At 55.4% G+C, this 21,973-nt stretch overlaps 1 protein-coding gene across 2 annotated transcripts; it reads left to right on the top strand.

Annotated features, from left to right (window-relative positions):
* Positions 1 to 354: 354 nt before the first annotated feature.
* Positions 355 to 8,531, top strand: Zdhhc22 (zinc finger DHHC-type palmitoyltransferase 22). 2 transcript variants are annotated; one of them, XM_047540886.1, is made up of 3 exons: positions 355 to 606; positions 2,462 to 3,001; positions 7,604 to 8,531. In XM_047540886.1, exons 2-3 carry the CDS (start codon positions 2,476 to 2,478, stop codon positions 7,867 to 7,869), a joined length of 792 nt encoding a protein of 263 aa, XP_047396842.1. In that variant the 5' UTR covers positions 355 to 606; positions 2,462 to 2,475; the 3' UTR covers positions 7,870 to 8,531. The 2 variants fall into 2 exon arrangements, with proteins under 2 accessions (XP_047396842.1, XP_047396843.1); XM_047540887.1 differs by lacking the exon at positions 355 to 606 and adding an exon at positions 976 to 1,178.
* The last annotated feature ends 13,442 nt before the right edge of the window (positions 8,532 to 21,973 follow it).

The following is a 21,973-nucleotide window of genomic DNA, read 5'->3' as shown; positions in this document are numbered from 1 at the left end:
TCAAACCCAGGCGGACAGGCTCAGGGCCTGGCTTGCAATCCCTGCGTCCACAGCCCTCCAGAGGAGATGAGGCTGACCTTCTTGGGTGTTGCCCTGGTAAGCTGAACTATCAAGAGCCCAAGTTCCCTTAAGACCAAGCTGACAGCAGGGTTACTGGTCATAGCCAGGAAGAACGGAGGAGAGGAGGACTGGTTGACGGCTGGAGCATCCACATCAGGGCTGCATTCCTATCTCCCAGTTGCAACCACTGCTGAAGTCAGGCAGGGCGCCCCAACCCGCTCCAGGGGAACCGAGAAGAAGGGAGGAAGGGGGGCAAGTCCACGATGCTGAGACTGTGGCCAGAGCACCGCCCCCAGGAGCGGAGGGAGGGGGCGGGGCGGGGGGGCCCAGCTGCCATCCCCGCCGCCTCCTGGCCCCCACTCGCTGGCGCCCAAGTGGGAGGACGGCAGCTGCCCGCTCCCTCCTCCCCACACCCCCGCTACCTGCCCAGTCCCCGAAGCGAAGCGTGAGGAGGCTGAGGGCCAGCCGGGCCGAGCCCACAACTTTGCAGCCTCTGGGCGGGCAAGAGCCGGCGTCTGGACTCCTCTTGTCGGCGACCAGAGCTCGGTGAGTTCATTTCCCCACCCCTCTGCGGCGGTGCGGCGGAGGCGGTGGCGACGGTGGCGCGGGGGGCGGCTTCCCCGGCGTCCGGAAGGCAGTGGCCGACAAGCCGGCAGTCGCCCGCGCTGCCTGCCTCGGCAGGGCTCCGCGGTGCCGCCCTCAGCGGGCGCCAGTGCTGAACGGACAGCTCCCTGCACCCCAGGCCGCCGGGGCGCCCTGGGCGGCCCCTTCTCCCGCGCCGGACCCGGGCTGCGGCCGCCCGCGGAGCGCCCCTCACTCCCCAGCCCCTGTCCTTGCTTTCCCAGTGCCGCGGCACATCTGGAGGCTGCTCCCGCGCCCCCCTGGCGACTGGCGCGGGGAAGACACTTGCTTCGCTGGAGCCCCGGACCGAGGGCTCTCCGGGGTGGGCAGCGCCGCCGCAGCCTCCGGAGGCGCACGGCTGGGGGCGGTACCGCGCCCCAGCGACCAAGCTCAGGCGCGCCCTGCGCTGCACCCAGCTGCGGAGAGAGGCCTGCGCTTGCCCACCGCAGCCGCGGGCCCTGGAGCGGGGCACCATCACCTGCAAAGAGGATTCCAAGGTGACCCGTCCCCTCAGTCCAGTTGGGACTGCCTGGACCGAGGCCCCGTGGCATCCGTCCATCCTGGGTGCAGCCGTCTTCCCAGAACTTTTCTGGAGGCTGCGCCTGTCCAATTCCTTAGCCCCCGGAAAAGTTCTCTCCGGCTCACAGAATGCTGTTTCCCGGTGGCTTCCGAAGTTGAGCAGGAACCCGGGCTCTGAGGGCTGGGGTGAGGTGGGGATGTGGTGGGAGCTGCGCTCGGTAGGGTAAGGGGTGTCCATCCCAGGAAAGGGTAACGGAATATCTACTGGTCCGCTCAGGGCGGGCTTGGTATCGAAAGGGTTTCGGCGCCATGGGGATTGTTTGGGTGTCTCCCGCCAGAAGGACGAGAGGCGGGCACGAAGGGGGGATTTTAATTTCGTCGTCTCAAAGGGAAACGCTTTTTGCAAACAAATAGCCAGGACAAGCCAGAGTCGGGGAGGTGGGCTGGGCAGGAAGGACTCACAAGCAGAAGTATTCCCGCTGCGCCCCCAGCCCACCCGGCGCCTGAGCGCGTGTGAATGTATCGATTGTTTTAATCGATTTTTAAATAAAAAGCCAGGAGGCAGTGACTGCGTGTGGGTACACAGAGATATACACACACACAAACACAGATACCCAGGCGCGCATTGATCACACGCACCGCCACACGCAAGGAAACACACAGCCCCCCTCCCCACAGGCGCGCACACACACACACACACACACACACACACACACACACACCTCCAAAGAACCTTGGGTAACCAATGAAATCCCTGAGTATTGCCCAAGGTGAGGATTAGGGGGGCGGGAGAAGGGGAAGTGAAGGAGGACTTCCTGTAGGTCAGATGGTTCCCTCTGTCCCCCCACCTCAAATCCTCTCTCTCCTCCTGGGAAGGCCTGAACCAGAAGTCCCCAGACTGGGTTTGTTTCCACTGCCCTGAGGCGCGCAGCCCTAGCCCTCCGCTCCCCACAATCCCCATAGACCAGGAAAAGTCCCTCCCTTCTTTGTGCTTGACCCCGTGGCGACAATCCTGAGGCCGTTCAAAATTCGAGGGAGCAGCCTCCCCGAGGTACAGCCTGGCCGCAGGAGCCCGTCGTGGTCTCGTGATCACTTGCTTGCTTTGTCCAGGGTTAGAGAAAAGGGGAAGGATGACCCGAAGGACTGGGGTTGGGGGCGTAGATTTGCTCGCAGCCCTTCCGACGGGCCACGCTAGGAGCGCGCAAGGGCGCCCCCTGGCCACCGCAGTAAGTCAGTCTTTCTCTCATCCCGCGCTCCTTAGGAATGTAATCGAGGATGCTGGCCCTGAGGCTGCTCAACGTGGTGGCCCCCGCCTATTTCCTGTGCATCTCCTTGGTGACCTTCGTGCTGCAGCTCTTCCTCTTCCTGCCCAGCATGCGCGAGGACCCCGCGGCTGCCCCTCTCTTCTCGCCTGCCCTTCTCCACGGGGCGCTCTTCCTATTTCTCTCTGCCAACGCCTTGGGCAATTATGTCCTGGTCATCCAGAATTCCCCAGACGACCTGGGCGCCTGCCAAAGTACCTCGGCCAAGAGGGCTTTGTGCCCCCCGCCCAGCACCCACTTCTGCCGGGTGTGCGCCCGAGTCACGCTGCGGCACGACCACCACTGTTTCTTCACCGGCAACTGCATCGGCAGCAGGAATATGCGCAACTTCGTTCTGTTCTGCCTCTACACCTCCCTTGCCTGCCTCTATTCCATGGTGGCCGGCGTGGCTTACATCTCCGCGGTCCTTTCCATCTCTTTCGCCCACCCCCTGGCCTTCCTCACGCTCCTGCCCACTTCCATCAGCCAGTTCTTCTCCGGTGAGTGGGCCTTGGCAGGCAGGTTCAGCAAGTAAGACCTCACCCCAACCCCAAGGGGTGCCAGACTTAGCAAATAAAAGCACAGGTTTCCCAGCTAAATTAAATTTTCAGATAAACGACTTTTTATGTATCATTATGCCCCAATTTTGCATGAGACATAACTAAGAAAATGTACTGGGGTCTATCTGAAATGCAAATGAACTGGGCATGCTGTTATCTGACAGCCTTCCCCCATGCCTCCCGCCTTCCTCGTTATCATACTGTCCATTTGCTCAGGAATGTCACCCAGGCAGTACACCTGCTCTGTGCCAGACACACTCCCTCACACAGCTCCTGCTGTCACCTTTCTGTGCCTGACCCCGGAATGCTCACACATTCCCCTGGGGCTTTGCCCTCCAGAGGTCTTACCAACCAACCACAGTAAGCTTGAACTTGACACCAGGATAGCCTCAGCTAAACCCCGTCCTCCTGCCTACTAGGTGGGCCCCACTCCACTGTTCTGCAGTGTGGGTGGCTCAGCAGGGGCCACTCTGGTTGGAGATGCAGCCATGTTTAATGGTTCCATATCCACACTACAGAGCTTGGGCCTGGTGTGGAAACTGAACCTGGGGAAGCTGTGACTCCTGCAGATGCCAGGTATGTGGGTCTTCACACAGGTGCCCTGCTGGGCATCCTGGCAAGGACTGTACTTTGGATAGTATGCCTCAAGTAATCCTTCCTGGAACCTGGCTCTGGGGGACTCAGCTCCTGGTGGCAGTTCTTACTATCTTACCCGACCTTGAAATTTGCCTCTGCTTTATTTCCTTCCACTCCCTGACCACCCTGGTCTTTGACTCTGACCAATTTGGTTCCCACAGTTGGTAGTGTGCACATGTACACGTCTGTGCATGTGAGTATGGTGTTATTAATCCCATTTCTCAGATGAAAAAACTAAGGCTCGAATGTGACTAAATGGCCTGCCCAGTGTCTTACTACTACTCTTAACTAGAAGTCTCTGGCCCAGGGCTCTCTCTCGCAGCACAGGGAACAGAACATGTTCCCAAACACTGACCTTCCAGGAACAGGGAGTGACTAGGAACCTAATGTTGTCTTGAAGAACCTGGATTCCTGGATTGGCCCGGGCTGGCCATTCCTTAAAATTTGGTTCCACTCTGGGGGAAACCGTCATTTCAGGGACTGCTGTGGCTGCAGCCCAGTTCTTCCCAGGCATGGCACTACCATGTCATTGGCAGTGAACACACAGGCCCAGAGAGAGCCCAGCCATGGGGGATGCCTGGAAGGCTGGTGACTGAGCTGGGCCCAAAACTCAGAGCTCTTGGGCCTTCTGGATCTCCATGCTGGCAAAGGAGGCTGCCAGGCCTAAAATAGCCAGGATGGGGGAGGGTAGGTGGGCGGGTTGGGGGGTGGAGTGTGAGCACAGACAGGTGGAGAGATGAGGAGAGCCAAAGAACCTGATTACACATCCTTTTCCCAGTAGTTTCACCAACCATAAAAATGGGTGATTCCAGAAGGAGGATCTTGAAATGGTTTGATTTGAGATAAATCTGGGCTTGAGGCCTGTCCATATGTGCTAGGTTTGGGAGACAGGAGAGAAAGCAAGAAGGGCTTCTTGCTTTGGTCTGATGGGAGAACAGAGCCAGTCAGTGTCCACCTTGGGTCCCAGATCCCTGATCTGGTTATTGAGTTCCACTGTCCTTCACCTCCTCACCATTCGCTCATTAGGAAAGAAGGCTATGATTCCTCCTGTCCATCTCTCCCATCTTGTCCTCCTCCTTTGCTGACCTTACATCTCTCCTACTGCCTCCACATCCACTCCCCGTTTCGCTTCCTCCTTCTTATCCCTTCTTCCCCAATTCCCAGAGCGTACCCTCTCTCAGCCGCTCAGGACAGGAGGGCAGGAGGGAGTAAGAAGTCACAGGTTGGTTAATAGGAGTTGAACTGTCCCCAGTCCTGAGTTGGATTTGCCACCAAAGCACGGGATGGCTGTGAGTGGGGACCCTGCAAGTTAAAGGTGAGAGGGTCTTGGCTGCTAACCCAGGCCTTCAGCTAAAGTCACAGAGGAAGGGGACTAGTTACTTAAGTTGAAGTTGTCTCTTCTTTTGACTTTGTGGGATGAGTACAAGTTGTATCACCCCTCTGAACCTCATTCTTATCTGGAAAATGGGAAGGACACCATCTGACGTGCATTGTGGCATCTGGATGAGCATGTCAGTGGACAGGGGCCACCAGAAAGTCCAGTAAGAGGGAAAGGGCACTAATGTTTCTTGAGCACCTACGATGTGTCCCCCACCAGGCACATCTCATTTCTTCCAATCACGACAAGTCTGTGAGGTAGGTATTATGGAATCCTTTATAAACCTTAGGAACGAAAGGCTCAACCAGGTTAAGTTGCTCCAAAACCAAGTCGCTGCCTCCAAAGCTCATACCCTTTCCACTAGACCACACTGCCTCTCTGGTGCTGCCTCTCTTTGCTGTTTCATGATGAATAAGCCCCTTTGGAGGGAGGCATCGTCTTGTCCCCAAATGTATTCAAGAGGATGCTGGGTGATGATCTGTGAAGACGGCTGGTGGGAGGAAGGGGCAGGAGAGATCAGATAATGTGACCTTTTTAGGCCCTTTAGGAAAACTCTATGATTTTCTAAAAGAAATGGAACTATTATTAAATAGTTGAGAGGAGCTGAAGCAACCAAGCTAGAGACCTTCAAACACTTTGAAAGAAAGCAGATCCCCAGAATAGCCTTTTGTAGCTGCTGCATGAGGCCAGGAGAAGGCTGCAAGGTCTTTTCCTCATGCCTTGATTTAGTGCCAGAAAAAAGCCTGTGAAAACCAGCTTCCATCCGCCCAAGCCGGTTCCTGGGGCTGAGGGGCAAGGCAGGCCTGAGCCTGATGGCTCTGGTGTTCTCACCTCCCAGCTAAGGGCCATCTTTGCCCATCGGCATCCCTAGTGCCCAAAGTGTACCATGGCTCCGGGGTGCTACCCCCTGCACGTGCTGTCCAAGCTCATCTGTGCTGACAAGGAAGAAGTGGGTCAGGGGATGGTGTGGCTCAATGTGAGCTCTGTCCCACCGACGCCCCATGTCAGTGGAGGGGCTGCTCTAAATGCCAGCTGGAGCGAACTTTCTGTCCCCTGGGCAGCTGGACCTATTTGTCTTCAACTTTGTAAAGAAAAACCTGCTATCAAAGCTCCTCGAGATGAGGGAAGAGGAGGCTGCTAATGAACGAACCTGGATCAGATCCGCATTTTCCCTGGCTGCTGAGTCCAACACTGTTCAGCCCCGACAAGGACTAAAAGCTCAATTCTCTGGGGTCTGGAAATCGGAGGCTGGGGAGGCCTTGGAAGATGAGAGCTGGTGGAAGGGAGGGTGGGGAGGGAGATGAGGGAGAGTTACAGGGGTAGAGTAGGTTTTCCCTGGAGCTGCCACCCACAATCTCCCTGGAGAAGGTGGCGAAGGGGTTGCCTTACAGGGAGCAAAGGGCTAAGGAGGGCTTTTGAGTTCTGTACTGGACCCACTGTCCTGACTGCCAGGTAGGTTAAGGTAGGTCTCTTTACTATAGCTGCCAAAGCTGCAGCCCAACCAGGATTCCAAGTCCTGGAAAGGTGGAGAAAGCTTGGTGGTCTTAGGAATTCAACACCTCTGTGAAGTGACCTTGAGTAGGGAGCGCTGTGCTGCGTGTGAACCGGAAGGCTGACCCCTCCGAATATCTCTTCCTTGAATCCTGCCATCCTACGAATCCTTGCTGTCATACCCATTTTGCAGAGGGCAAACCCAACGCAGGTTAAGAAACTCGTGCCAGTTCACAAGACGGGGGAGTGCCTAGCGTGGGTCACCCACCCCTGACTGTAGGAAGACCGTGGGGTCTCTTGCTCGGTGGATGTTTAAGACCAGTAATAGAAAGTGCTTGGTTTAGAGGGGCATAGGTGTTGCCCCACTGTAGGGGGCCCAACTGATGACCTTGGGGACCTCGTCCAGTTTTAGGAGACTCTGATCCAGGACAGCTTTAGCGGAGTTCAGGTGACCACACTGTCCTTTTGTTACTATTAATGATTGAATAATTCTGTGCTCTGCGCCCTGCCTTTGGGACTGAGCTCATGACTTGTCCCCCTTGATGACTAGGTCCTATTCTCCATCATGCTGTCACTTGCTGAGTCTTCCCAGACAGTGTTTCCAGCCCTGTAGGGAGAGGGCACTGCAGTCTAGACAGCTTGGGGCATCGGTTCCTCTTTAGGGTCCTCAGCTTACCCCTCTCCCTTCTCTGAAAACCGAGAACCAGGAGGCGGCGACGTCTGCCTCTGCCGGAAAGTAACAGCATCTAGACTGCCCAGGGAGGCTGGGGTTCTCAATTCGAGCTTACCAAGCTACCCGCCCTTCTCCCCCCAGGTCCCCAGCTCTCTCCTCTCCCCTCGGGAGCCATCAGCACTAAGGAAAAGTTGGGGCAACTAGTTCATCCTTCCTGTCGCTCGCTGGCGCGCTGAGATAGCTACAAAATGTAGTTCCAATCTCATTAATCGCCCTCCCTCTCGGCGGAAAGCGCCCGCCGGGATCGCATTTCTGTACGTGGCCTGGGTGTAAAGCGGCTCTGGCGTCTCCCCTCCCCCCGCAGGAGCTGTCCTCGGTTCTGAAATGTTCGTCATCCTCATGCTCTACCTCTGGTTTGCCATCGGCCTGGCCTGCGCCGGCTTCTGCTGCCACCAGCTGCTGTTGATCCTCCGGGGGCAGACCCGCCACCAGGTTCGGAAGGGGGTGGCAGTGAGGGCCCGACCCTGGCGCAAGAACTTACAGGAGGTCTTCGGAAAGAGGTGGCTGCTGGGCCTGCTGGTCCCCATGTTCAATGTCGGAAGTGAGAGCTCTAAGCAGCAGGACAAATAGCAGACAGGCCTTCCATCATTTCTCGCCCTCTGAACACAAGACCATGACACCTGTCTCTACCCACGATCCACTGCAGCCTCCAACTGGTAAGGTCCTTGCACCCGCCCCTGACCTTCAACCCCTAGAGAACAGCGCTAGCTGGTGGGTCCTGGCAGGAAGAACAGCCGCCAGACACTGCTAGGCGTCTCTGCTTTTGTTTCTGCTCCTGGGGGCCCTTCTTCCCCTCTCTGCCTGGTGCATCCACACCCCACCGCGTCTCCTGCCTTCACTGTCTGCTGGAACCTTCCCCTCATTTCGTGGGGGTGGGGGCGGACTCTTGCTGCTGGTATGGGGCTCCCCAAGACCTGGAACCTGGCAAATGTTTAAATTACCATGGTCAGCAGCAGCCACGTCCCCTCTGCCAACTGCCAGGGAAGTTGGGAGGGCAGACATGTGTCAGCCCCTCTGTGGGGTTGTGGGCGGGGGAAGAGCACAGTGGCTTGCTGCCCGCTCCCAAGGTTCAAAGCTCTTTCTCTGGAGACAGCAACCAAGTGGCTTCCCTGCCCCGGAACTCTTCCAGCCTTTCCCTTTGGTCTCCAGCCTCTGGGTTTTTGCCAGATGCTGGGAGAGAAAGAAGAGGGAAAGAGGAGTCGCCATATGAATGAGGGAGACACGTGACTGTACAGCCCTGTATCACTGAATAGAAGGGTGTGTGTGTGTGTGTGTGTGTGTGTGTGTGAGAGAGAGAGAGAGAGAGAGAGAGAGAGAGAGAGAGAGAGAGGTGGAGTGCTCTTATGAGCATAGAGGGAGAATGCTCAGGGGAGGGGAGGGGCCCATTTATGTCCTGGATCAAGGACATTTTAGCAGCTATAGCTTCAATGTTGGAACAGCTCCCTGGGCAAGCAGTTGCTCCGCCACTGAAGTTGGGGTTAGGGTTAGTAGGGTCCAGGCAGGCATCTGTCAGACATGCTGTGCAAGGGATTTTGCACAAAAGATCCCATCCCACTCTGAGAGTCTCTTTGTGACTGCTGGGCCCAGAGGCCAGATCTGCAGACATATCTGTGTTATTTGCTTTCATGGAGGGTCAGTGGACAGGGGAGAGGTCTGAAGATCATGATGCAGACTTTTGGGGCCCAATACAGCCACCGTGGGGAGCACTACTGGGATGTTGACAGTTGTTTAGAGGGCTGGCCTTGGAGGACAGGGAGACCCAGAAGGATGTCAGGGTCAGGGGAGGGCAGTTAAGGGGAAAGAAAAGTCTGAAGGTCACATTCAACTCTGAGGGAGGAGCCTGGGAGAGTGAAGACTCGTCGATGGGAATGACCAGGACATGGGAATGACAAGACCATGCCCGCCTGTCTGAGTAGCTCTGGAGGGGACACTGCTATGTGTTCTGGGACCCAGAGAAACAGACCCCTGGGACACATGAGGGAGTGGGCACAATACATGTGCTCCCTCCTGACTGGGTCCCAAGGCCACTCTGACATCCATCCAGGCAGAGGACTGAAGTCCACACCCTGCAGTGTCCGTGGGTGGCCACAGGGACCCCACCCTTGCTGAACAACATTGAATTCATTGAGCAGAGCTGGGAGGCCCCGCCCTCACGCCCCCCAGGGGGCTGATGTCCTAATGTTGACTGCTCACACTTGTCCCTCCCGCCTTTATTCATTCCTTCAGTCACGCAAGCACCAACGATGTACCGAATGTCAGGCCTTGGTGGTAGAGGGTGGCCAGGATGACGAGATCCTGCTGTCAAGAGCCCTAGCCGCTGCCCAGCACACTGACTCCCACCCTTTGACAGATGGTCACTCTGCTATCTTTGGTGGTCACCAGGGCAGGCCACTTTGAGGGAAAGAACGTGGCAGAGCCGAGCAGACGAACAGGGACCCTGGGCTTCCTTGATGAGTGGTCACTGGGGACGTCCTCATTCCCAGTTCTGGCCATACGTAAGCAGTGCAGTGGACAAGGTGGTAGGAGGCCAGAAAACTCACCCTGGCTCTCTCTTCACCCTGGATTCAAGCTTGGAAGCCAGCTCTGCCAGGAGGCTCAGCACCATGGGGCCTGCCATCCCAGGAGGGGCAAAAGGGAGACCCTCAGGGAGTCAACTCCTTAAACACTGGTCCGTGGAGGTGACTGTGGGGTGGTTGCCAGGTGTGGGACTCGAGTAGCTCTTGTGCACATGGTCCTGTATAGTCGATGAAGAATATCAATAAAATATGTGGTCTGAAATTGGATTTGATAGATCGTGTGCACTCTCGTTGGTAGCAGGGTCGGCAGGACCGGAATACACTGATGCAGTCATATTAGCTGTTCAAAGATTTTACATAAATATTAAAAATGCTTTTGTCACAGTTGGTAAATAACCATGGCCCAGATTCCCTGAGTGACCTGCCCCTGCAGCCCCTGATTCTCCCCCAGGGACTCCAACTCACTCAGTCCTGCAGCAAATCCAGGACCCTGCTTCAATCCTGACCAAGGTCCACTGTGGTTAGTCAGGGCCCGTTGTGTGCTGGTGAATATAAAAATATCAGTCCTGGTTGATACAGGCCTGCAGGGCTGGGGCTTGTGGACCCACAGAGACCAGAGATGGAATGTTTTACCTGGGAATTTCCCTCTTCCCCCTCCTCCCACTCCCTCCTGATGTCAGAGGGCAGGTGGGGAAGAGAGTGAAGAGGATCTGCTCTTCCACAGCTGGAGCTGACTGCCCTGCAGATTGGCAAGGCCCCATCCCTCTCAGCCCCTGTGACATCTGAAGACCTTATGTTACTGCCCTGGGAGCAGCCAGGAAGGTGTTGGGGCCTGCAGGGAGTAGGCTGAGCAGGCGAATGGGCAGCTTCTGGTGCATCTGAAAGATGGATGGACTGGTAGGGGTCGCAGCAGCAAAGAGCTGATTCTATTTGGGTGTAGAAGCTTCGGCACAGGCACAGGTCAACAGTCTGAATTCCCTGAACATACACCAACGGGCAACCAGCAAGGTAGAGCCCAGCTGTTCCCCAGAGGGAACTGTGGCTAATTCTCAGCACAGGGCTGTCTGCACGCCCAGGGCAGACGCCACACCTGCCTTTCCCACCATTTATTCCCCCACCCCATGCCCAGGCCGTGCTCTGCACCTTATGGGACTGGAAAACAGCTGAGACACTGTTCCAGATGCACACTCACCCTAGGGGAGTTTCCCTGGGAGGGAGGTTCTCAGAGGACGGAGGGAGCAGTCAGGACTGGGGTGGGGGTTCTGTTTGCGCAGGGCCTGAGAGGATGGGTGAGATCTCCGCAGATGGAGAAGGACGAAGAGGGCTTCCCGTGTCAGGGGAACAGGCTGGGAGCCTCAGAGCACTGGGGACATCACAGAGAGGGCCTGAAGACCGGCAGAAAGAACTTTTATGCCAGGCTAAGGGGTCACAGCAACTTTGACAGGCAGTAGGGAAGCAAGGAAGGTTTGGAACAGGGAGTAGCAGGATCAGGGCTAGAATTCAGCAAGTGGAGCCTTGGTGGATAGAGAGTGGGAGAGACTGGAGGCTGAGGGACCTGACAGCTCCCATATGCTCTGACTGAGAAGAAACCAGAGTCTGGGTGGGGACGGGAGCTGTGGCGAGGAAGAAGGGGGAGGTGTCAGAAGCACTTCTCAGACACGAGGCAGGACTGGAGGGGCGCTGGGGAGAGGGCCCAAGATGGCCCTGAAGCTATGTCAGGGGAATCAGGGTGTCATCAAGACAGGCTGTCAGGAGCACTGGGGTCGGGGAAGACTGTGACGCCGGGTTCAGCACCACCCAAAGCACTTGTAGCTGCCACTGACCCAGCAGTTGAGAGTCAACAGTGTCGTTCCTAACTAACCACTCTGCCACCTTGTGTGGCTCATGGGACATCTGCAGGCCATACTTTGCAGCATGATTCTCACTCTCCCAAGCCATCTGCCTGTAGCAGTAGGAGCCATGGGTCCCCCGGCCCTCCAGGCAGTGCTGGACTGGGACACTCGCTGCTCCAGCCCGCGCCCTAGGGCTGGATTAGGCTAAGGGTAGACGGCTTCACCTGAGGCTTCAGAGGCCCAAGGAGCTTTGGAAGAGGGCAACCTTCAGGAGTCTTCAACCCGCGTGCCCTCTGCTGTGACAAGTCATTCCCAGGTCCTGGATACACGTTTCCTTCCCTAGGAACGTGATTATTTTTGTCACTGTCTATGCATTTGGTCTCCCAAATGCCCTGGCTCCTTTTTGTACCCTGTGCTCTCCAAATGACCTCCTTGCTCATGAGAGGCTGTCTCCTCTCCTGTCCTACCTCTGTGCACACTCACAGGTACAGGCGGCCTCTCCTGCAGGGAGAAAGGAGGGCTGGGAGGGGCACGGGGGCTCCTGCCTCATCTGAGTGCTTTAAATATGAGGCAGAAACTTGCACCCGCCCGCCAGCCAGGCGAGCCTGCGGATGGGGTAAATGGGCTGCTGGTGGGTGCCTCTCACTCAGCCCAGTGCTGGTCTGTCTGCTCCACTCACTCCTCAAACATCCTTCACGGATCTGACTCCATGCCAAATACGACACCCAGAACCAGAGAGGCAACGATGAACAAGACCCAGTGCTTGACCTCAGGGAACTCACAGGACAGGGGACAGATTGCAGAGAGTAGGGATTCAGTGTCCTGAGCACGCTGCTGGGAGGACAGGTGCTACGGAAGCCTGGAGGAGAGCATCGCTTGACCGTGGGTGGACTGGAAGACTTCCTGGAGGAGGCCACATTTGCGCCAGGCAGAGAAGCAGGGCTGTGGGCCAGAGTGGAGGGAGAAGGGAGGCTCGGAGGCAGAAGCCCACGATTTCTGGGAATTGCATCTGTTGGGAAATGAGGGGGCGTGAGCACACGGCCCGCAGCCATGCGTGGAGATTGTCTCCAGCCACGTTCCCAAGGCCCCTGCTTCCTCCCTCTGATCACTTCTTACAAAACCCAGGCTCACGCGGTTTGCGGAGTCCTGTTTGGGTGAGACCAGTGGGAATGCCGTCTGAATGACCCACAGCGTCCTCCAGGTGGGAGACCAGTCCTGAGGGAGTCAGCCCAGAGCTGCCGAAGGGCTCAGCAGGATCCTGAGTCTCTCTGCACCCAAAGAGGGGCCTGTGGGCGCCTCCACCATGCCTGCCTTTCGGCACCACCTCAGCAAACAGGGATGTTCCCAGGAGCGGAGTGGACCAGAATGGCCAAGCCTGGTGCGTAGGGTGTGACCTTTCCTTATGTTCAGTGTCCTCTGCTAGCAGGCAAGGCAGTTCCCTGCATGTCCAGTGGACACCCCACTGTAACGTGGGGGTCCACATACCTCCTCCTGTCCTCCCGGTCTCTCCACATGGCTTTTCTCCCTAGGGTCCTTCCTCATGGCTCCAGCCCCGTCGAATCTTCTGACCAAACTCCTACTGCTCTTGGCAGCTCTCTGCTATCTGACTCACTCCTGTGAGTTTTGTCTCCCAACTGCGTCGCTCAACCTTGGAGACGGGAATACAGACAGTGGGATCCTCGGTTCCCCTCTCTCGTGTAGAGCACGAACATTATTTTTGATGCAGTAATTCTACTAGTAGTAGTAACAGTGACCAACATTTACTGAGCATTCATGACGTGCCAGGCCCTCATTATACATACACTTTGCCTATATTTATTCCTCACGGCAACCCAGCGAGGTAGGTTTTATTATAATGCCTATTTTCCGGGTAAAGAAACAGAGGCACTGAGAGGTTATGTAACTTGCCCAAACCCTCACAGCTAGTTAATGGCCAAGCTGGGCCTCAAACATGGGTTGCCTTCTTAAGTCTAACCTTTCAACCCAGACACGAGACTGTTTCTGTTGTGGTCCATGGTAGACATCCAATAAATTCCTTTCTGAAACGTAACAAGGAGTGAAAATTTCACGCATTAATTCATTGATTTGTTCATGCATCTTATTTATTGAGCATCTACTATGTAACAGGCATTGGGGGATACAGAGAAAAGAATGAGGCTCAGCCTCTGCCTTGCAGAATTGATAGTAGGCCCTTCGTGGTGCCTCTGCAGGTTAAAGCAGGTGTGCTGGGGTCCTTCCCTGACTGGGGATTGTGGAAAGTTGCCCTGGGTGAAGCAGCTGCTCCAGAGGAGGAGTTTCTGGAGATCTGATCCCAGTCCAGCCTGGGAACCCTTCCCTGGGCTCAAGGATGAAGCCTTGCCAGGGCAGAGGCTCAAACTCCTTCTGGATGCACTCTCCAGAGAGAGCAGGGTCGGGGTATGGCAGGAGGGGACCAGCCACTGCTAGCAGAAGAGCTTAGTCAGCCATGGCCCCACACCCAACCCCTAGAGACCCAGGCAGGGAGGCACTGAGACCCTAAGATGGAGTGGGCTTGCAGGCAAGAAACAACTCTGCCAGCTCATCCAGGGCACTGGGAAGGAGGAGCCTCACAGGGGCCCAGGATGGCGGCAGGAGGGCTCACTTGCATCCTCCCTACTGAGGACAGTATCTGCAGGCCAGGAGCAGGATGCTGAGCTGGAACCTCAGCAAAGCGGAGCAGAACTGGGCTGAGCAGAACCATGAGGCCTTCCAGACAGGAAGGAGTCCCAGTGTGGGCTCTTCCTAGCCTTTCTGTCCCCAAATGCCCCCTTTCTGGCCTCCTTGTCATGCCTGAAATACCTACCACTAATATCTCCCTAAAAATAATTCCAAGTGCTGGAGGTCTTTGCTGTAAACACCTCCAAACGAGGCTGCCTTCTTTTGCTTTCTGGCAGTTGGCCGAGAGGTGGGCCAGCCACTGTGACAGTGTGAGACTATGGATTTCAACAGAGGTGCCAGGTGATGTCTGAGCCATGAGCACTGTGGTGCAGGAGGAAGAGGGACCAGGCAGAGGGGTAAGAATAGGCCTCGGGTGGGCAGAACCGCACAGGGACACTCACAAGCCCCAGGCAGGAAGTAGCATCCTGGAAAGAGGGCCAGACTGTAAGGCGGGTGCCCTGCGTTCTGAGCGTTGACACGACAAGGACAAGCATGCTCTACTTTACCACAGACTCCACTCCTCCCCATGCCCGCACTGAGCTGCCCACATTCTTCCCTTGCCTACTCGGTCCCTGGAAGCTGATAAGCTTGTGACCCCCAAGGGCCCAGTTCGGGAGAGCTGAGTTGTACTCTGGACCCTGCCCTGGATGTGCTGCTTGACTGGCCATGAGGTCAGTCCCCTTGGTGTCTCATGCTGTGGGCGGCAGGCAGAGGCGGGCACAGCGATGAAGAGAAAAAGCAGTGGGGGATCTGGTCTCTGAGTTGGAAAGACAGAGATGGAATGACACAAATTTGATTTTGATGAAGCGGAGCCGCAGAGGTCACCGGCAGCAGGGAAGGGCTGTTCCTGTGTTTACTCCAAGACGGTAAGGGTCGCTCTCATGTTCCCAGTGCAAAGCGAGGGAGGCGACGAGAGTGGCGAGGCCAAGGAGACCGCCAGCTGAGGGCGGCGAGACCGACCCACCGAGCGCGAGGGCAGAGGGGCCGAGCATCGGTCGCATATGCCGGGTGATTAATATGGAGCAGCAGGGGAGGGTGCGACGGCTCTCGGGGACATGTTTAATTAGCAACGCCTGCAGGACGGAAAGTTAAATTACAGGAAACAATGGTGCACTGACGACCACGGAACCCCTCGGACCCGCTCGCCAGGGCGGCATTTTACCGCCGCCGCCTCGAGGGACCCGGGCCGCCAAGGAGGGCGGTCCGCTGCAGTGGCTCAGGCCCACCGAAAGGGGGCGCCAAATGCCGCCCGCCGCGCCCCGCTCTCCAGGCGCCAGCTCCCCAGAACTGGACCGACTGTTGCGGGCTTGCCTCGCGGAGCCACAGAGGGCATCAAGGGAAGGGCGAGATCTGAAGTTGCCGATAGCGGACCGACAGGAGAGACTCATGCCCACGCCAGGGAAGTAGGGAGAACGGCCTGATCTGGGGCGCCAGCGTCAGGGAGCGCAAGGCCGCGGCAGCCTGGTCCCCAACACTGCCCGTGCATCACAGCGTCCCAAGAGCGCGCTCCCAGCCCGAGCCCCTCCTGGAAGCTTCTCAGCGCTCACGACCTCGCTCTAGTCCCTGTCGCCCCCTCCCCAGACGCCTCGAGTTGGTGTCTTCCCCACCTCCCCTTCGCCCTACCATTCGTGGGCTTTTCTGCTTATCACAATAGCGACTGTAGTTGAGCTCGTGCTAGATCCAGGCCTGGTGAGGACTGGGCTCAGGGAGGCTCCCTGAATCATGACCACAGCCCTGTGCGGTGTGATTATGATTCCTGTTCTGTGGAAAAGGAAACTCGAAACTCAGAGAGGCAGAGAAAGGCGCCCAGGGACACACAGCTGGTAAGTGATGAGGCTGAAATTCAATCCCATTGGCCTCTGAGCTCAGCGCCAGCAGGGTGGCACCTGTTTTTTTAATCACCAATCCCTAGCATAGAGCCTCTCAGGTGGACACTCCTAAGGATTTGTTGAATGAATGGCAAGTGATTCCATTGTTTGTCAAAAGGGGTGTAATAGCTGAGAGGCCGAGGACAAGCATAGTGGGATGCTGTAAAAGCAGTCAGGTGATCCAGAGCACTTAGCCAAAGCTGGTGCTGATGTTCCCGCCACTCGGCAGGGCTGGGAATCATCCGATCTTGTTAAAAATGCAGAAGGCCCGGGGATGTGCATTTCTGACAAGCCTTGAGGGGATGGTGAAGCTCTGATCACACTTGTGGCAGTGTGTGAGCTAGCCACCCCCCATCCAGGGCCTGTCTCATGTTATGCTAGAGAGCTGTTGCACGTTTGCCAAGGGAGTCTGAGGAGCTCACCTGATACAGGTGTGCAGGAGACTGAGTCACCAGCTAGGAGGCTGGGCCAGGTATGAGCTTCAGGATCCTGGCCAGGGCTGACACTCTACATTCCTGATTCCTCTGTGGCTCCCCACCCATTGGCTGTATAGCTCTAAAGAGGGGCGAGGCCGGGGACAGGCTGGGAGAGGTGCAGGGCAGGCTTGGCAGGTGTTCTGCAGGGTGCGCACCTAGGAGGGGCTCTGTTCTGGGTGCAGTAGGGTGCCAGAAGGCGACAGCTGGCTGGTTTGCTGGGCACCACCTAAATACAAAGTGGAATACTGACCTTGGACCGAGGCCCACTCAGCCGGCCCGTCTCATTCCTCAAAGGGCACCATTGCCGAGCGGGAACAATTTTATGATCCCTGTTTACTGAGCGGGGCCGCTGTACTGCACTAGCCGCTTTCCACGAAGGCACAGCCATTTTGGAGTGTGGATAGGGAGTAACCCAACAAATGAGCAGACGAGGCCCAGAGAGGTTATGTAACTTGCTAGCATCCACAGAAGCCAGTTCAAGACCAGAAGCAGGGACACTTCCGTCTCACCATCCTGCCCTGCCCCTGCCAGTGCCATGACTGAGTTCCTCCCGAGTGCCTGCAGCTCTGGTCTGCAGCTTGCCTTGGGTACCAGGCACAGTCTTGCACCACCGCTTTTCCCACAGGTCACAGCTCCTAGCTCAGATGCCACAGCTCCGAGGCCAGGGACCACAGTACGTTGGTAGGTCCTGGGCCTCGACTGGCATTTCCTGCTGCCAGGGCTGGAACGAGGCTGAGGCAGGAGAGGATCGTGCGAATGCTTCTGCTGGCCGAAGTGGGGCAAGCCCAGGACAGGCAGGGCTGCTGTTGGGTGAGCTCAGAAGTCCGAGGTGAGTTGCTGAGCAGGAAAGTCCACCTCCCAGCACGCTCTCCTGGTGCGCTTGCCTGCTGTGGGGGTGCACTTATCAACTAATCCGTACATTGTGCCGATTGTGACATCTCTGATCTCACTTTAGTACTGACAGAAAGGACTCTTGCCCTCATCAAAGTGTGCTAAGCCAAGGTTATCAAAGCACTGCTCTTCAGGATAAAAGTAGGAGGGAGAAGGAGGTAACACCTTGTTCTGGCAAACACACCCACCTTGGATACATAAGACCTAGTAAAGGGCTGGGGTGTAGTTCAGTGGTAAAGCACTTGCCTAACATGCAGGGGCAACCTGGTGGCACCCAGATCATCAAAGGGGCACATGACTGACTGATGATCATCACTACCATCCCGTGAGATTAGAAGCTGGGACCACGTCTGCGTCAGTCACATTTGGTACCCTACAGCTAGGTCAGTGCCAGCGACACAAACAATTTAATGTCTGTTACCCTGAAGTAACAATGCCATGCTTTGGTCAACTAAACTTTGGGAATCATTAAAATTATCAGGAAGTGAAGATAAGGGTTTGAGAATACACATTTTTGAGGAGGAATAAGAACCACAAACGTGTTAAAGGTCCCTAAAGTGAGATTTACAGAAACTTTCCTTCCCCTGAATTAAAACAAAAAATCAGGGTGGTAGAGACAGTACCATTATTGTTTGGATCTTAAATACCTGCAAGATCTCATGTGTTGAAAGTTCGATCCCCGGCCTGTGGTTCTGCTGGGAAGTGGTGTAAACTTCGGGAGGACGAGGGAGTAGGTGACTGGAGGTGTGTCCTTGCAGGGGATGTGAGGTCCCCCACTTCCTCTCGCACTCTCCGCTCCCTGGCTGCTGTCAGCTGAGCAGCTTTCCTCCCCATACGCTTCTGCCACAGCCTGCTCCCTCTAACAAGCCCAAAGCCACCAGGCCAAGCAGACATGGACTGGAACCTCTGAAACTTTGAGCCTAAATAAACCTGTCCTTCTTTTAAACTGTGGCTCTCAGGTATTTTGTCACAGCCACAGAAAGCTGACTAGCACAGTTAACTTTCACTGTGTGCTCTCCTGCTCTTCCTAATCCTCCTGTGGTCGATGGGGCCAGGAGGCCAGTCATGGTTATGGGCTGAACAGAAGTGACATTGTCACTATGACCCAGCCTGACTATATAATCAGCAGTGTTAGTAATTTACTAGCTAGATGCTTACAGCATAGCCGATGCTTGTAAAATGCTTCCAGAATAAAATGTGCACAGGCTGGAAGGTGCAATAGGCCCGAGTACACCTAGGTACACCCTGGTCCCTCTTGGCCTGCCGCAGCGCAGGGCCCATTTTTGCCATGTGCTCCCTGGACCATGCCTACTGCTGTGTGGCCAGGTGCGGGGTCTGGATTGTTGGTCGTGGTGGTCTATGCCTCCCTCCGTGTGTCCTGGGTAGGTGAACACTCATTCGCATTTCCTCAGCTGGGCAGTGAGAGGCCAGCAGTCCCTGCTGGAGGACACGGGGAAGCAGAAGTGAGCTTTCACGGGGGCCCCCAGGCCTCTGGAACCCGGTTTTCCTGCACGTGTTAACGATGCTGCAGGACCTGTGGAGCGTGCCCCGTGCTGTTTGGGTCTGTCATCTTCCAGCATCTTCTCCTGACTGGGTGAAGGAGCCCAGGGCACTTCACCCCAAGTATGGCATCTGGAATGCTGGTTATTTTAAATGAAAGGTTTTCAGAGCACGTGCCAGAAAAAGCTTCACTCTGAAATTCCCGCAACTGTGTGCAGCCTGGACCTGCCCAAGAGGAAAACATTTGTCTTTGGTCCCCTCCCTGAGGTTTCACTATCGAAACTCACGTCACAGGAAGAGAGACTGAGGAGTCACAAGTTACTGTCTCCCTGGCCCGTTCATTCTTCTGAAGAAAATCACTGAAAAATGATTGTCCCCTGGGCCCATCCCTTCCTCCTGAAGTTCACTTCCCACCCCTCCCATCTGCCTGCCTTCCCCTCCCTCTCCTGCCGTGCAGAAGGGCACACAGGCCATCTGGGCCTCCCTGGACTCAGCCGCTGTCCTGTGATTTCCCCTGTGCATGCTAATAAAAAATCATATGTCCTTTCTCCTGAAGGATCTATTGTCACTGTTCCAGAGAGCCGTAGGGAGGTGAAGGGACATGCTCCCCTTGCTCCTCTGGGGACAGTTCATTCATTGGCAGCAGAGACGAGCAGAGATGGTGATTTCAATCCAGCTCTAGCAGAGACATATTACGGTTTACCAGCTCCCTAAACTGTAGTAGCAGGTCCGATTTTTCGGGCTTCGTTTTCCACTCTCGCGCCCATATGAAGGGCAGGCTGCAGGCCAAGCCGCCCATCTGCCCACCCAGCAGGCAAAGCGTGTGGGCTGTTCCCAGACATGGAGGCTGGCTCTCCTCTGCTCTGAGAACACCGACTAGACGGAGCGAGTGGCCTTCTGCGGCCACCGTAATTCCTGGGATAAAGTGCATCCTTAGGAAAATTAAAGGCAGCTATTTTTACTGTCAGGCGTGCGAGACGCTCTGAAGGCCTCGCTGGGAACCCCGTCATGCGGCCCTGCGGCCTCACGGGGCTGGCCTCGGGCGCTGCTTGGGTTTTCCGCCTTCCTCTCCGCGGCTTCCGCCCACTCGCTGTTCACTTCGCACTCCGCGGGCTCTCCTCGTCCCCCAGCTGCTGTAATTGGAGGCAGGAATCATGCAGACCGTTCTTTCAAGCAGTTCTCTCACATCTTGCATAACCATCCTGCATAACGACAGGGTAGGCACGTGTTCCCAGGGAACAGCCACCGTCACACGTGCCCCCCAAACATCTCCCAGACAGCCAGGCAGGGACCGCCCGGCTCCACTCTCTTCTTGTTAACCGTGAATGAGATTTTGGTAGAAGGCAGACTTCATTATTTCAAGCAAACGACAGCCCTGCGGAGGCGGAATGCTCTCGCTTGAATTCCATCACCGGCTGTGTGCAGGGAGGCTGCCATGCTGCCAGAGGCTTTTTTCCCCTTTTGCACTTGGGATTGAACCCAGGGGTGCTTTACCAGGGAGCTACATCACCAGCCCATTTTACTCTTTTTATTTTGAGACAAAGACTCATTAAGTTTCTGAGGCTGGCCTTGAACTTGTGATCCTCCTGTCTCAGCCTCCCGAGTCACTGGAATTACAGGTATGTGCCACCACGCCTGGCTGTGCAGAGCCATTTTAAAACACTTTTGAGACCAACATTTGCATTGCACCACAACCTCAGGATGAAAGCCATAGAGCAAGGATCACTCCCCTCCTCTCTTGATAAGAGAAACTGAGGTTGCAGAAATAAAGGCCGCAGGAGACCGGATGCATCGCATGGTTGCCGGTCTCAATGATTCTGACTGTACCACCTCACCAGGCAGATCCCATCTTCTCTCTTTCCATGTGGATGAAAGGGGACACCAGAGGCTGGGACCAGAATGAAGACCTCACAAAATACCACCACATCTGTTACCACCCACTACTGACAGGGAAAATGTTTTATCAACCCAAGGCTCCCTACACAGGGAGAAACACCATCCCTGGTGGAGAGGATGTCTGAGAGGAAATAAAAAGCCAATCAACACTCTCTAAAAGATAAGACAGATGTTCTTCATCTCAGATGAAAGACAGGACCATCTGCAGACCAGCAAAGGACACGCTGTGACTCAAACCCACACTGTTCTCCTTTAGGGATAATATTTTTTTAAATTTTATTTTGGTGGTACTGGGAATTGAACCCAAAGTCTCATGGACTGGGGACTTACCCAGTCCATTATTTTATTTTTTTAATTTTATTTTTGAGACAGGGTCTTCTAAGTTGGCCTCCAATTGTGATCCTCCTGCCTCAGCCTCCCAACTATCTGGGATTACAGGTGTGCCCAGCTTGGGCTAGTAAGAATTTTTTTTTTAATGCCATTTTTTTTTTTTTTTTTTTTGAGTGCAGTTTTTCACCAGGACATTAGTGAATTCATGTTCACCCAACCAGGTGATTATAAAAATGGAAAAGCCAATGCAGACAGGCAAAATGCTTCTCCCAGAGTCCCATATCCTAGGTTAAGAATCTGGCAGAACACTAACATAAATTTATTTTACCCAAGGCACCAGGAACTTCTCTTCTAAGTGCCCCAAGTTCTTAAAAGTTTTAATATCTTAATTCTGTGGCTCACCAGTATCACAGCTACAGCTCTTACATAAAGCTCGCATTGAGAAGAGCCACAGAGATAACTATTTCTTTATTCAGCTGAGAGGGGTGACAGCTAGAGAGGCTAAGTTACCCAGCCAAAGTCACTGGTGAACAAATACTAGATACAACATGTGAGTGCAGGTCTTCAGATGCCACTGCACAGGCCATTGTCCACGGTGATGGCAACAAAGATGTGGCCCACACAGACACGCTCACAAACAGGCAGTGTTTCCAACACAGGAGTCACACTGAGGGTGGGCACAGACTTCC

Source organism: Sciurus carolinensis, chromosome 2 (assembly GCF_902686445.1).
Source record: "Sciurus carolinensis chromosome 2, mSciCar1.2, whole genome shotgun sequence".
NCBI lineage: Eukaryota > Metazoa > Chordata > Mammalia > Rodentia > Sciuridae > Sciurus > Sciurus carolinensis.
Note: the sequence above shows the minus strand (reverse complement) of the source record. Positions and strands in the feature narration are given on the sequence as shown.